At 31.3% G+C, this 15,688-nt stretch overlaps 1 protein-coding gene across 2 annotated transcripts in view; it reads left to right on the top strand.

Annotated features, from left to right (window-relative positions):
* The first annotated feature begins 150 nt into the window (after positions 1-150).
* Positions 151-15,688, top strand: part of LOC113403673 (transducin beta-like protein 2) — a 70,388-nt gene continuing 54,850 nt past the window's right edge. Inside the window, exons 1-2 of one of the 2 annotated variants that reach the window (XM_064216816.1) lie at positions 151-470; positions 4,321-4,518. In XM_064216816.1, the coding sequence (XP_064072886.1) occupies positions 320-470; positions 4,321-4,518 (349 nt within the window). In that variant the 5' untranslated portion in view covers positions 151-319. The remainder of the gene's footprint in view (positions 471-4,320; positions 4,519-15,688) is intronic. The other variant, XM_064216815.1, reaches the window with a different exon arrangement.

The raw sequence follows: 15,688 nt of genomic DNA, 5'->3' as shown, positions 1-15,688 counted from the left end.
ATAATAACGTGGACCGACTACTAGTTACTTTTAAAAAAATTTAAACTTAGTTTTTTTTTTAAATATGCGTAAATCAGATCGTTTTATATATAAGGTTGGCGCGAGTTTGTTGTACGCTAATGTCACTAGCGTAGGAAGCATGGTATTATTTTCATTCAATCAAATCAATTCAGTCGCCCGGTTCATTCTTCACTCTATTCAGTCAACTGTCAAGACAGTTCACGAATCACGTTCAGTTAATTTCTCACCGCGTGACTACTACTGTCTCTATTTGAAACTTTACATTTATCGGTATATTTTAATATATTTTTCAGTGAAAATGGGATTTACTGAAGCCGGTCAAAATATGAATGCATTTATTTTGGCTGGAATTACTGTTGTCTTGTGTGTAATATTACACTTTATTTACAAGACCATCTTCGGCAATACGCGGAGTGAAGTACAAAATTATGAAGCGGAGAACATAACAGGTAGAATAAAAATATTCTTTAAACTTTTAATATGTAATAAATAGTAGTTATATTTTCTAACAAATAGTAACTAGCAGAATGTTTATCGTTTTATAAAACACGAGGAATTTTGCCGCAAAAAGCTATGAGCTCGTGGTGAACGAGCGGTTAAATTCACGCGTGATAGATACTGTTACAATAATTCCGCTATCAAAACCAATTTATGTTTTATATTTCAAATAGTATTATAGTAAAATTAAAGGTTAGCATTTACTGCTAAATAACTGTATAATATTATTAATGCGCAACATATTATTTCATCCATCGAGTAAAATATAAAATGAATGGATAAATCTCTATAAATACGTCTAATATATATGCGATTTTCCTCTCGACTATATAGCTAATATTTATATATTTTTTATAAGTAAAACATCAAAATAAACACTGTCATAGATGTTTATCAAGTTGCATTTTTATTTGAGTTCATATCAATGACAGAAAACAACTGCACAAATAACATAAATGGCAATTATAAGTAATTATGAACCATTGTTACAAATATAACTTCAGTTTGGCATTGTGGGAAACGCAGTGTGCATATTATTTCAACTGAATAATTGGCCATAGCTAACATATATTCAGTTTTATTCAGTAAGTAAAATGTTTATTGTATACTAAATTAAATAATTTGATTATACATCTAATAAATACTCTGATCATCCTACTACTGATCATACTAAAGATATTCTAATGGTAAACTCAATACAGATAACATTAGAAAAATTTACTCAGAATTAATTCTAAATTTATAAACTTAAAAAAATTGGAATGCACAATTTAAGGGACAAGAATATTGTGCTCAATTTACAAGAATATATTGTATATATCTTCTTTTTTTTTTATAATGGATGTGTTAATACTTACTTTTACTTTGCAATATTGGATGCAAAATTGTTGCACAAATATTTAGAAGTTACAATTTTAAATAATATTTACATTCAATTTCTAAAATTGCTATTTGTCATATATTGGTAAAATAATTTCATGGCATAGGCATTTTTAGTATTGACAAAAATTACCAGAGTAGCTTATAAGAGTAATAATTAAAAGAAACACCTTAAATTAAGGACATTTATAAACATTACCAGTAACTATTTTAGTTATTTATGCGGCTAGTGTAATAATATATTATTATGTATTTAATTTTTATCACTGAACATTGTTATGGTGTAAAAGAGGATTATTCATTTAAGAAGGAATTTTATTAAAAAATATATTCCTAAGTGTAATATGGGAGCTAGTGAAACTTCCTGCTAATATAAAAATAATTCAAAGCATTTTTAGTTATCGATTTTTTTTATAATATTTTTTTTTATCGTTTTATAAATATAGAAATATTTTATTTTATAAAACGTACATTGCAACTTGTATCGATTTATGATCGATAATGTTATTTCGCGTCCAGCGATATCTTGGAGCATGCTCTGTTAGTAGGAATCATTCAGCAAATACAATGTTCGTTTGGTACAGGTACGCCATTTTTGCATTGCATTCTGTCATTCATATTCCTAGCTTTTGTTAGCGCCGTTTGTAGCTGTGCCGTGTTTATAAATCGAGCTAAAAATAACTTTTTTTTTTAATTTGCTATTATTTATACTACTTTATTTTATATAAAGATATTAGACGTCTGTTTTCTTCTTTCTTCTTATTTTGATATTTACACTTTTGCACGTTTAATAATTAATTATTACAGTTTTTAAAAACAAAGCGACGTATGAAAATCGTGTGAACGTAATATTTTTAAACTACGTTTCTCGTCGGACTAAGTCCGTTTTGTCAGTATCAAAAACTTCGGTTTTATAACAATCAGTAATTATAAAACACAGAAGAGTCACTTCGTTTATTTTCTCTATAGATTTCTCTACAATTCAAATGATATCTGACATTAAATTGCAAAACCGAGCCGGCAGATAAGTTAACGGTAGTGAAGTGAAAGTAAATTTGAAACAGTCTACATCGCCGCTAAACCACAAACACAACAGTGAAACGGAGAGAGGCATTTTTATTTTTAGCACTTTTGTAAGATAACTATATAAAAAATAGTATCCCGGACGTTACCTTGCATGTTTTAGATCCCCTCGAAAGCTTATTTACTCAATTTAACTGACAATTACTAGTACAAAGATTCTTCTCATCCGTACTCTAGGCTGAGTGGTCGTGGTCATGGATCGTCTGATATGCTGCTTGCGGCTTTTGCGAGATTACTTCATCGATCTCGACTCTACACACTATAGAGATACTTTAGGATCAATAAAGTAGACCGTATCGGCAAACTACAATCGTAATCATTTCGATTGGCGATTATTAAATGAGTATGACAATAATTTGCATTGGAAAGTTTTTTAGCAATCATGATTGCCATTATCGATCTTCATCTCTATCATAATAATGTTTCCAATTTTACCGAATAGCGGTCCGTAATATTTTAAATCGTACCGTGAACTACGCCGTTTCAAATTCTATGAACCACTAACATAATTGTTTTAAAGTGTGTTGTAATTAAATTAGTCACTTTGTTATTTACGGAAGAGATTTAGCGATTTACTTTTTATTCTACTTTATTATATATGTTAATTGTGTGGTGAAAAGGGTTGGTCAAAAAGTGGTTAAAAACGAATATATACAAACGTCGTTGAATATTCTATTTCTGTCATCATTGATTTGACATTGAAAAGTAGAAAACACAAGCTTTGTTTAACTGATGACCCCCCTTCCCCCACATTCTCTCACGTGAAGCGCGGTGTATGTGGGACTCAACGGCAACGAGTTCGCAATACTCGCTAAAAAGTGGTACCCCATTCTGTATCTTGGTAGGGCCTATGGGATCGCTTGCGCATACAATCGTGACGCTCCGATCTACAATACAACATATAGAATGTATATTAATATTATATATTTCAAAGTAAGTAATTACACATACGAATAAATATTACTAAATATATATTATTGGTTGCGAAATATCAAAATATTAAATTTCTTTACGGATCTCCGTTACTTGATCCCCTGTTATTTAAATTGCTTCAGTTGTTAGAAAAGTTAAAAGGTTCTACGGTGACTATAATATTTGTACAAAGACCAGCCGGTGCGATAATTATAATGATAAAAAATTATGTTTGTGAGAAGACAGAATGATAAATCACGCAACGAATACTTATTTATTGTGTATGTGCGTTTTGAATTGTAATATCTACCTGTAATAATCACGTAATGTTCATTATTACGTTAGTATAGTTATCAATTTAACGTAAAACTAATTACGCCTTTACGGAAATATATTTATGATATATGAATAATTTTTTGTATGAATCCTTGCTGTATTTAATTTTATTATTCCATATTATTTATAGTTTTGACAAGTATTTAATGACTCGTTAAATTTTTATGATTGTAAAAGATTAATCAGATGATTAATTCGATTTACGTTCGTTAATTATAATTTACAACCATAATAATGACGTATCAATGTTTTTACGAAAATATTTAGTTACTGATGAATTATTTGCCTTTATATACTAAATATTACAAAATCGCAACAAACTCAAAAACTACCGAACAGATTTTCATACCGTTTTCACCAATAGACGGAATGATTCATAAGGTACATTTAAGCGTATAAATCATCAAGGTTTTGTGTAAATTGGCTAAAATATGACGAGGACACTGACAATGATACTGACTGGGAGCTTTTTTGGCGTGTGATAAAACCAATAGAGTTCTGTATAAATGTTTTATGTGGACCCTCATTCTATCCTTGCGAAGACTCGTACCTAGTACATTTTAATTACGGAATATTAATAATTATTTACAGAAGCTTCGACTGAGACAACACAAGATTCCGCCGTAACCGAATCCCGTGCCGGTGGAAAGAATAAGAAACGTGCACAATGGAAAGGGAAGACAGATTTCAGCCATCCTTGGCTGCTTAAGAATCTTAAAGGGCACCCTGGTACTGTTCTACTTATGGATTTCTCTGCAAATGGGAAGTTCATGGCCGCTACATGTGATGGTAAGTTACAAAATATTTAACACACACATACGGTGGCGGTTACTAACACATCTACAACCGTAAACTTCCTAACGATGGTCCTTCAAACGAGAGGTAACTAAATCTTCGACGTATTTTATTATCAAAACTTCCGTACACGTTCTGGGCGATAAGATATTCTTAAACAAATCTTTCGTTTGATTTATTTGAACATTGATAATACGGAGTTTGTTTGACGGGCCAACGTAACACGACACGAAAATAATTGTATAATTCATAGTAATTATTATTTCCTTCTGAAGTTAGTGACAATTATCGTAAGAAATGTGATTTAAGCGAACGTAACGCGATAGGAAGTTACTAAGGTAACCATTGTTGAGGTAATAAAATGAGATATCATTATTAGATAATAAGACGGCTGATCGAACGCTTTCCGATAGTCGGCGATACGCATGACTTGTGTTGCTCTGGTGTGAGTTACGTTAGCTAACTTCCTACCGTTGAACGAAACGAATCAATAGAAAACTATTTATTATTAAACATTTAAACTGCAATGTTTAATATTGCAAGAAATAAATTTACAGTCGCTTTTTTATTACCTTACGAAGTCCTCATATAAAACAATAGTATAAGGACTCGGTAAGTTTTGTTGAAAGCGCATATTGCTCAATCGATTCGATGATTTTTCAAGATTCAAGGGAAAGTATATTTTAACGAGCAGTAAGCGCTTAACGAACACTTTCTCGTGCAGATGTCGACTTGACCTTTTAATGGTTTATTTCATAAAGTGGAATATAAATTATGTATATATTCTAGAACATTACTACTGATAAGACTACTTCACGGGAAAGCGATCACTATTAAACCTAACATAGAGCTTGTAGTGTTAACTTACTGTTGTGTGTAATTTAGAGGTCCCTCGGTCGTCATTCAAAGACCAATGTTTTATACTATTTAAACAGAATATATGTATGTATAAAAAAAACCACGAAAGATATACTAAACAGCAACTGGAAATACTTTTTCTAATTAAATAAAAACTTTGGGATTTATATGATCACATTTAAGAAGTTCTTATGAATTTTATAAAATATCGATATTAAATTATCAGTTTAAGGCTCTCGTTAATGTCTGTTTTAGTTTCTCGACACAAAATACAAAAATTCCGAGAAAACCTAATTGCAACCGAACATTTGCATGTATCTTATAAATAAAATTCATTTTATAAATATAATGGAAAAAAAACATGACATTTGTATTAACCCTATAATGGCATGTCTTGTTATATTTTATGATAATTTAACATAACGTATTATTTATGTATTTTGATATTTATTTGAGAATAAAAAAAAATTAACTCTTTAAACAAGTTTATAGACTGCATAATTTATATACTAATGCGATATATTGAGGCAAAAAACATAACAAAACTTCGGCGAGTTTATTCACCTCTGTGTTGAGTGCAAACGTTTTTTTTTTTTAAATTCAATACGATAACATTCTTAAAGTTTGTCGTCACTCATTGATCCTAATCTATATGATATGCAACTTCCTACTCCTTCTATATTTGTAGTATTTACCAATCATCCCATTCATTCAGGATCAGTGACGTGTGTTTTTCTCTTTCATCCTGCTAGCTCTACTTCAACCATATCCTTTTAGTAATTTATTACTGTGCAAGGAGTACACTCCGGAGTCACGTCACGAGTACTTCACGGAGTCTATTCATATTTTTCTCTTGCCTTATATCTAACACGCATAAAAATATTAATCCAAATGATCTATATATATTTACAAAATCGTTTGTCCTGACTGACTGACTATGTCTAGAGAGATTAAATTGGATAGGCGTTATAATAACGTAAGCATCGCCAAAAGGGGTTCTAGGATATGGATGACTGTACGAATTTTACTCTTTCGAACTCGAGACGAGCTAGTAATTAAGTAAAATTTAAAGTAATGTTAGTGTTCGTATGACGTGGAGACTAAGTTGTCCTCTATCGAGATGAGTCTAATGAACAACTTTACCGTTACCCATGTGAGCTCATCGCTCTTAGTCTCGACTAGCTGGAAAGTTGAGTAGGTATTTAATGAATAAATTTGTTTTATTATAAATCTATACATATAAAATTCGCGACTCTTCCTATGTTCTATTTTAAACTATTGTTTATCAGATAAAGTACGTTGTTTTTATTGATTTCGGTTTGTATAAATATTATCTTTGTAACCTACTTAGGCGACGAATGATAAAAAATGATTACCAAATAACAAAGAAATACTAAAATCATTTGAAAAATCCCCTTTTTTGTTAAGATTGTTTTTACATTTCAGTATTCGTTAAAAGAAACTCATAGTTAAAATATTAAATAAGATTAAGGTAACTCGAATTTTCAGTTAATTTTTTTTACACATGTTTCAAAGTTGTAGTATTATTAAGTCGATAAAAACCGTTGTTTCTTTTGTAAACTAATTTAGCATTACTGAACGATTCGTCATCTTTTTTAACACCGTACTTAAGAAAGAGACGAGTATATTATATTTTTACTTCTGTCAAATAACTAGGAACATCGCGAATCAGAATCAATTACGTAAGATAATGTTGGAACTACAATGATTTTTTATGTTTTGTTGCGTTAATCACATAGGTGAAATTTAGTACATTCAAACAAATGCATGTGGTCGTGAAATATGATGTTCCCGCTCTAGTTGCGTTGCAGCTGTGACGTATACTGATAAACCTCAAACCGGAATGATCGCCGTGATACCACGGGGTCGCTCACCTCGCCCAAACGTCTGCGACCCTGCTCCAACGCTGGCCGCTTTAGCAGTGAAACTAGGTCGAAATTGAATATCATTAACATCGTATATCATTCGGTTGCAGAATTTAGAACCAATAATTATTGTAAAATGTGATTATACATCTGAAAAAATAACAAGGTTCTGGGTTAAAGACCGAATAAACACTTATTCGCTTATTAGTACCGTTACATCGATTACGATTATCGACATTTAAGGAATGTCGGTGCGATTTTATTTAGACGTTATATTTGCAATGCAAATATGCGAGAACGAGAGTTCAATTTAAAGTGCCGGATTCGTATATTTACATATTTTACGTCTTTTATTGGTAATGAAATATTTTGTTGAATTTGTGTTGTCTGTTAAGGTATTAAGTATTGATATGGTTGGCCGGAGTCGAGGACGCTTGCCCTAGGTCTCGTTACGGTCACGATGCGTCACGCCTCATCGCGTCGTGCTGTATGCTCGTGGTGATGATACTCGTGACTGGTTACTTGCTGCAGTTTAATGAGCAGTGCTACCATCAACAAGTATATAACACGAATGTATTATATAAGACTGTACCATTATTATCATTAGATAAAATATACGATCCTAACAAAGACCTTAAAACCACACTCATATAACTAGTTTGAGATGATCATCTGAAGAGGCATATAAACATATATGCCGTTATTTAATTTTACGATCGATGAAATTGTTCCATAATATTATAGGCAATATTATGGAACAATTTCATCTATCGTAAAATTGGATAAAAAGGAAATAAAACATCTATAAGATGTTAACAGTGATACGACTAACTAAATGAATATTTGAATATATCACAGACGCTGTATGTAAATAAAATTTGCGTTGATCTTTTCCGCAAATACAGGATGTCGTAAAATGTTCAAATCATGATCCGATTTTCAATGAAGACGCCGGACGTCTGTCGCTATTATTGTAAAGTGACACTCGAACAGATAACGGATAACTTAATAAGACATCAGATATAAATACGCCATAACCACATTAACATTTGTGCAAATATAGTCTCAAGACAATCGTCGATATCGATTTAACATAAACATAAGTCCGTTGATAAATACTTAGTCATATACTTTATTTATATATTTATCCGAGAGTCTTTTGTTTGCGAATTTTGTCTTGTTTGAAATTATTTCAATTAACACGGGAATCTTTCCGATATTTTATATTATTTGTTTTATCTGGAAAGGTGATTCATTTTATTATTATGAAGCGAACGTCCGGGACACATTCTTAAAAATATATTCATAGCAATTTCTGTCTTGTAAGACGTTTGAAGGCATTTTGGAAAAATATAAAAACAATAAGAGCCAGAAGTAATATTAATAAATTTGTATTACACTAAACTATATTTAAACTACGTTAAAGTTAATTGTATTTAAACTAGAATTACAATTTTCTTATTGGCACATATGGCGTTTCAACTCTTAGAATAAATAGATAAATAGGCTAAAGCATCTAGTCCATTGTGGACATCTGTTGGTGTATACAATAGCCAATTTATCTCACAAAATCGAATATGAAACAGCCATTTTGAATGATTGACTAACCATGACAGTATCTTAAATTTAGTCGTACTATATATATTAAAATTTGCAAATATATTATTATAAATATTATTTTGCAGAGATATTCCACTTGTCTAGTATTGATAAATACAGTCCACTGCAATACATGCGAGTTAAGTTTCTTCTGTAAGAATATATTGGTAGTTATGGGATAAAAAAGATGCCTAGAGATGCGCATACGAATAGGCATTAAGTTATAATTACCTAAATAATCAATTATCGTTAGTTTTGATATTTGTCATGTCTTTAATTTGAGCGTATTATGCTTTATGAAAGTAACTGTTAATAATTGAATTGTTTTCATATCTGTTTGTCAAGAATATCGCAAAAATCTTGCAATGTATTTGCCTGTCAAAACTATACCTGTCTCATTTTTAAAATAGCCAAACTTTAAGAGCAAACAGTGTCACCGAAGTGATGTTTATTTACCCCAAATAACACTTATATTTACTGATTGCTCTGAGTTTTTAATTAGTGTGAAAATATATACGTATATATAACAATGAGCTGTGAAGACAATTTTGAAATTAATAATTTATAGTGTTAATAAATATTGTTTAAATAATTTATTATCTATCGGCACCTCTATAATTATGCTGTACTTTCTAATAATTAAAATAATTTATGAAAACAAATGAGCACGGTGATATTAACTTCGTAACTAATAATACATTTTAAGTGTTTTTGAATTTAGAAGCTCATAGTCAGTGCGTAATGTCATCAGTGGGTACAGCTTTGATTTTTATTATTAGGAGTAAGATTATTTTTTATTAAACTGTATGGATCGCTGTTCATTTGGTTGTTTGTCAAAAAAAAATACAAAAAAAATCCGCCTGTATTTGGGTAATTCTAGAGTTATTTTTAAAACATTTCATAATAAATAAGTTTACATGAAAATTTATTGATTTTGTATATTCATAATCACGCATTTATAATGTTATCATAGATATTTATGTGTTTTGAATTTAGCAAGGCTTTGAGATAGTATAATGTAATAGCTAGGTTGTTTTGATGTTCGCTACTAACATGGAAAGCCGGTCATCGAAGAATACAATAGCTCATTAAATGATCTAGTCTTCGAGCGACCCTGTTGCCGAGACACGCCAAAGTCGCATAGCAATTACCGACAAATTTGCTTTGTCAATTATAAAGATTTTTATACTGAAGTAACAGATCGCTTGCATCACGGTTGAACATAAAAACTTGAAGGATATTTTATATTATATCAATGAGTTTTATGTTATTTTGATACGGATTTTACAATCATTTTAGGCGTAATAAAATAATAGCACGTAGCAACACGTCACGTTTTGTAAGTATATTGTACTTTAATAGTTTGTGAACAATCGGTGCTTATTAGTCTCTTTAAGTACGATACGATTGTGATTGTCGAGTATTCAATGTATTTCAGTATAAATATCTCCGGAGTACAGCGCGTGGTATAATTTGTTTTATATGATTTTGTTAAGGAACAATTTCAATGCGTTCACGGAGCACAACTTATACAGTTTATGACATAATATGCATGATAAAGTAAGTAAAGTCACATGGGCATGTTTTTTGGAATTGTTTTCATTGTACAGTACACATGGAAGTTGAAATGACTTAGTGTCTATAACACGTTAATATTCTCCAAGGATTGCGGGTTCTAATCCGAGCAAGATCTACATTGGAACGACATTACGAAATAATTTACAAAATCTTCTCCTCGGATATTAGCAGGGCGAAATTATTTTACTTAGTACAAAAAGTAGTTAGTGTTTTTAGTAGTGTGTTTAGCAAGCAATATCAAGTTTTTAAAAAAAAAAAAATATGGTTTACTACTTCTGTTCCGTATTTATAAATTTTATAATTTGAAGGACTTGATTAAATACGTTTCAAGCACGCATAATTAACGTCGTCTTGCAAAAAAAAAAAACTTAGCATAAAATATCAATTCGATAGCGCCTATTAGAAATCATATAGATTATGCAACGATTACGACAGGAAGTGGAGATTTGTATAATATTGATATTCATTCATTTTTATCTAAAATGATGAATCTTGTATGTTATCGATGTAGTAATGTTGCGTCACGTGATAACGAAATACTCGGGAAAAACACGCGCGAAGGTGTGACTAAATAATGTATAGTAATGTAATTACAAACTGCTTATCATGAAATCGTTTGTACCTCCACGATTCGGTGAAAGATTAATGTTTTTATGAACGGTTCGTAGTATACCTACGAGTTCGATATACTTCTTTATCATTGATTTTTGGAAATAATCGTCTTGAGAATGATAATGTCATAATAGCATATTCAAACAAACAAATAAACATATTTTTAATAAATGGGACGTAAACTGTATAAGCTACACAGTAGATTATATTTTTAGAATGTTTTACAAGTGTCATCGGTCAGGTCGGTGTTTTAATTGAAAAAGTAATCTATATGTACGAAGATAAATACGACGAGTGACGACACTGTAACTAATTACATATACAAGTAGTACACGGTGATCTTGTTGATTATTTTTATTTACAAATTAGTAAAAAACCTTCGAGTATTCTATGTCAGTATCGAGATTATGTATGGAAGATTCTCAGATGGAATTATAAATTATATAATATATGTTACATAATTTACATGTCGTATCCTTCAAATATTGTTTACATTTTATCAGAATCTTATCTTTATCTATGAATTAGTAAGTTAACATCGACAAAATATAATAAATAATTAATGTTTATTGAACGAATGGTTTAATGTTTCAACTAAACTATACTGTTTTCTTCTTTCGAACGTAAAATCTTATAAGATAGAAAGAGAGAAAAGTATGCGAAGCTAAACAATCGCTAAACGCTTATAAGTAAGGTCAACAGTGTTTATGCTTATTTAATGTTATAAAATATTCAGAATACATCATAATTATATGAAATATCACATAAAAAAATATATTAGTGAATATCAACTTTATATGAATTAATTTCGGTTATTATTACTACGCGCTGTTAGACTGTTCTTCGAAAATCTCGCTTAATATGGTTTTAACGTAGTTATTGCTGTAGTAACTTACATAATCAATCATAAGTAATCGTAGGTCAAGATGTCCCTTTATCTTGAAAATGTTAAAGGTTAATAAAATAAAATAAACAACAGCGGTTGGCGTATATGTATTTTACATAGAGCACGTATGACATTTTATTGTCACTTAGTGAGGACTCTGGGTATAACTTAATATTATTGTGTTCCCTGAGCTAAAATATATCCAGTAACATATGTATCAGATACATAGTATCTTATAAACCAGATTTGTTGGCAGTAAGGTACAGTTTACCTTTATTCAATGCCATTGTCTATGGGTGGGATATCTGCTAACTATCAGGTAGCCAAAACAGGTAGGAAACAAAATCACAACACAGTCACAGGTATAATTACGTGTAAATAGATTTAAGTGGTTCACACTGACTCATGATGCATTTTGACTTTGAGATCAGCAGACGTATTTGGCAATTATATACCTATAGTTGAAATAGGTCGATTTTTAAATTATCGTTTAAAACCAAAAAGTACACAATAGAAAGCACTAAGCATAACACTTTTTCCTTACGTGACGATGTCTGCCAATTCACTCAACTGTAAGCCGAGTAAAAGAACTTGGTTCCAAATAAAAAAAAAATGATTTCAAGTAAACCTACATCAACGAAGGTCCTATTAAGCTGAAACTTAAATATCCGGAAATCGGGGCGGTATTGTGGTATGCACAAGCGAATCCATGACGACCCACATTGACGGGACGTTACAGCAGATTTTGTATATATTGCACCCCCGGTGCGAGACCGTCACTTTTACGAAAATGCAATTTTTCAGGAGAAGCATTTAAAACATTGACGTCACTCACGTCATCTTACGGAAACTATGTGTTACGGTTATTGCACCGAGTAAAGGATAGCTTCAGGACAATTGTTACGCATTTAACTCATTTTTTAATTTTTTGCAAAAGTGACAATCTCGCACCGGGGGTGCGTTATACTTTGTCTCTTAGCCATATACTCGCTCACACGCCGACTTTGACGGCATGCAGATAAGTCTTATCTAGGAATAAATAAATAGGAGATTCGACATCTACTTCTCATCCAATATCCATAAATATCGAAATAGCAATACGGAAATGAATTCACGTCTTTTCACGTCTATTGAACAACATGTACGAACCGAAGCAGCATAAAAATAATATAACATAATAAAAAACATAAATAATATAAAAAATAATATAGTTTTTGTATATTGAAAACAACTGCCAAAAATTCCATTGTACTTAACAATAGAGTATGAAATGATTAAAGTATATATCTGTATCAGATGTAGTGTGTTCGTTATGAGATCAGCGATGACGCGGCATCTTTAAGGTCATCGTAATCATCTTGTTATAATCTTAGTGTCATTAAAAAACAATTCTGTGGTATTTTTTTTAATTAAATGCGTTTTTATGGATATATAACTACACTTTTAAAATGCAATGTGATAGTCCGGTGCCATATATTCGCATATGTGTTTTTGCAATGCACGAATGTTCTCTATAGAGGCGCGATGTATGTAATAAAGCAAAAATTTATTATTGTTCCTCGTCCGAAAATTGATATGCAAATAAGTAACCCGGCGGTAAATGGTAAGATCTATTGTTATTGATTGAAGTAGTAGTTAGCTGACGTCACTTAAATAGTTAATGTATCTCACTTACCCAAATTGAAATATGGCTTGACTGTTAGAAGAGTAAGTGACTAACCCGAGGTTCTTATATTAAATAAATAGATATTGTACATCAGTAGCCGATCATTTTTTAGTTACGAATACGAGTTAAAGTCGATCGTATAAGATTATACGTCACACACGACTTTAAAAACATGGAAAAAAATGTATAGGGACTTTTTGGATAAAGCCATTAATATCATATCATGATGCACGAATTGTAACATGAAAAGTAACGGGTTATAAGTAGTACCTATGAAAATCACTGAAACAATCATGCCAAGCCCTACAAAAAGTTACAAAGCCTTAAATCCAGTTACGAACACCACTAGCTACGTATATCATTAGCTAATGTTATTCAGAGATTCGTCATGTCTGGCGTCGGATTAACAATTATAACAATGACAGTAGTACGTATCAGAGCACGCGTCAATGAGATCAGCGATGACGGCGCCAGCATCTTAAGGTCATCGTGCTGGCTAGAGTTTCTCGTGTGTAATATATTCTCATAAGTTTTATTTTTAAACTTGCTCTATCTTAAAGCATTTTCGCTTCGTTGAACCTTCTATTATTTATTCAATTCCTTTTGTGACGTATTTCATATATTAAAGATAATTTAATATAACGTATTGTATTTATTAAAAATAAGTAGGTAAGTGATATTTAAATAATGCAATAGCTTAATAATATAGTATTTAAACTCTATATAACTGATTATTACATAGATAAACAGAGGTTCAAATCTGATAGGTATATGATTAAATGTTGTATATATATGATAACAAAAACTTGTATATATCTAATTGAAATCAAATGATAAGGAAATAGTCCCCTCATCGGAATCCTCATTTGTATGTATTGACTGACGGATTGTGACCTTCCATTGTTCACTCTGTAAATAGGCGTGTTAAAATGTTAACACATGGATACGCTAATTTGGCGCGCACGGTTGCTATTTCCGTGCCTTCGCTAGAAAATTGAAAAGGAAAGGAGATATTCCTAAAATTTTTGACTTCGTCGTTATGAAATTAATTGAACTCCGATTAAAAATTAACGAAACCGTAAAACGGGTAAGAAATTATTCATGTAAAAGTCGGAACGTCATATATTGCGTCGGATCGGAGGTGCTGCGCAAAGTTCATATTCCTACTTCAGAGGATGAGGTAGCCGTATGTTTTGGTGACTATCATTATCGTTTATTTATAAATAATGTGTATATTTTAATGATTAGAATAATGGTTCCGGGGCGTCTCTTCTCTCGAAGTTCTCGAAACTTTTAGGTCGATACTCGTTCTTTTCACAATCGTACCACAATGGTGTTATTTAAAAATTAATTTAGTATGAAATGAAGGCCATAATAAATGTATAGATGATTTTACAAAATATTCGATGAAATAATGTTCCAAATATTGGAATTTCGTATTATGTTCATAATGGTAGTTTTAATTGAGTGTCGAAGTCTCGAAACGTCCAGAAATCTTGACGCTCTATGTCTCGTGTACCGAGAATCTCAAAATTCTAATTCGATTGAGCAAGTCTCTAAAAATTAAAGATAAAACAGTATCAGATTATTTTGGTGTTAGCGTTACATGTATTTCAATAGCGCTGTTCGCTTAAGTGGGATCCGATCCGCCGGCATTTATCTGTAGGAACGGATGTTATTACTATACAGCTTGTATTGTGACATCGATAAAAGTGTAGGCATTACATATTATGTGTGGCCACAAAGACACTATATTAATTTTTTTGTTTATGGCATTATTACCAAACTAGCCTAGTGGTTACATCTCGTGAATGTTAATCGAAGTTTGCGGCTTCAAGCCCAAGCAAGAACCGCTGAGTTTATGTGCTTAATTTGTGTTCCTAATTCCATAAATAAACTCCAAGCGTTCTCCAAAGAAGAGAAGGCCCACAGTCCAACAGTGAATCATTCAGAGGCTTTTTAATTACGTTTATAGCATTATTTATGTTTATGCTTCTGTTTGTCTCGTGATATAATCCAAAGTCGTCGAATAAAGTGATATAATGTATGCGCCGGGCGCCCCGGACTACTTTCTCTCGA

This window comes from Vanessa tameamea, chromosome 13 (genome assembly GCF_037043105.1).
Source record: "Vanessa tameamea isolate UH-Manoa-2023 chromosome 13, ilVanTame1 primary haplotype, whole genome shotgun sequence".
NCBI lineage: Eukaryota > Metazoa > Arthropoda > Insecta > Lepidoptera > Nymphalidae > Vanessa > Vanessa tameamea.
This window is presented reverse-complemented; position numbering and strand designations above follow the sequence as displayed.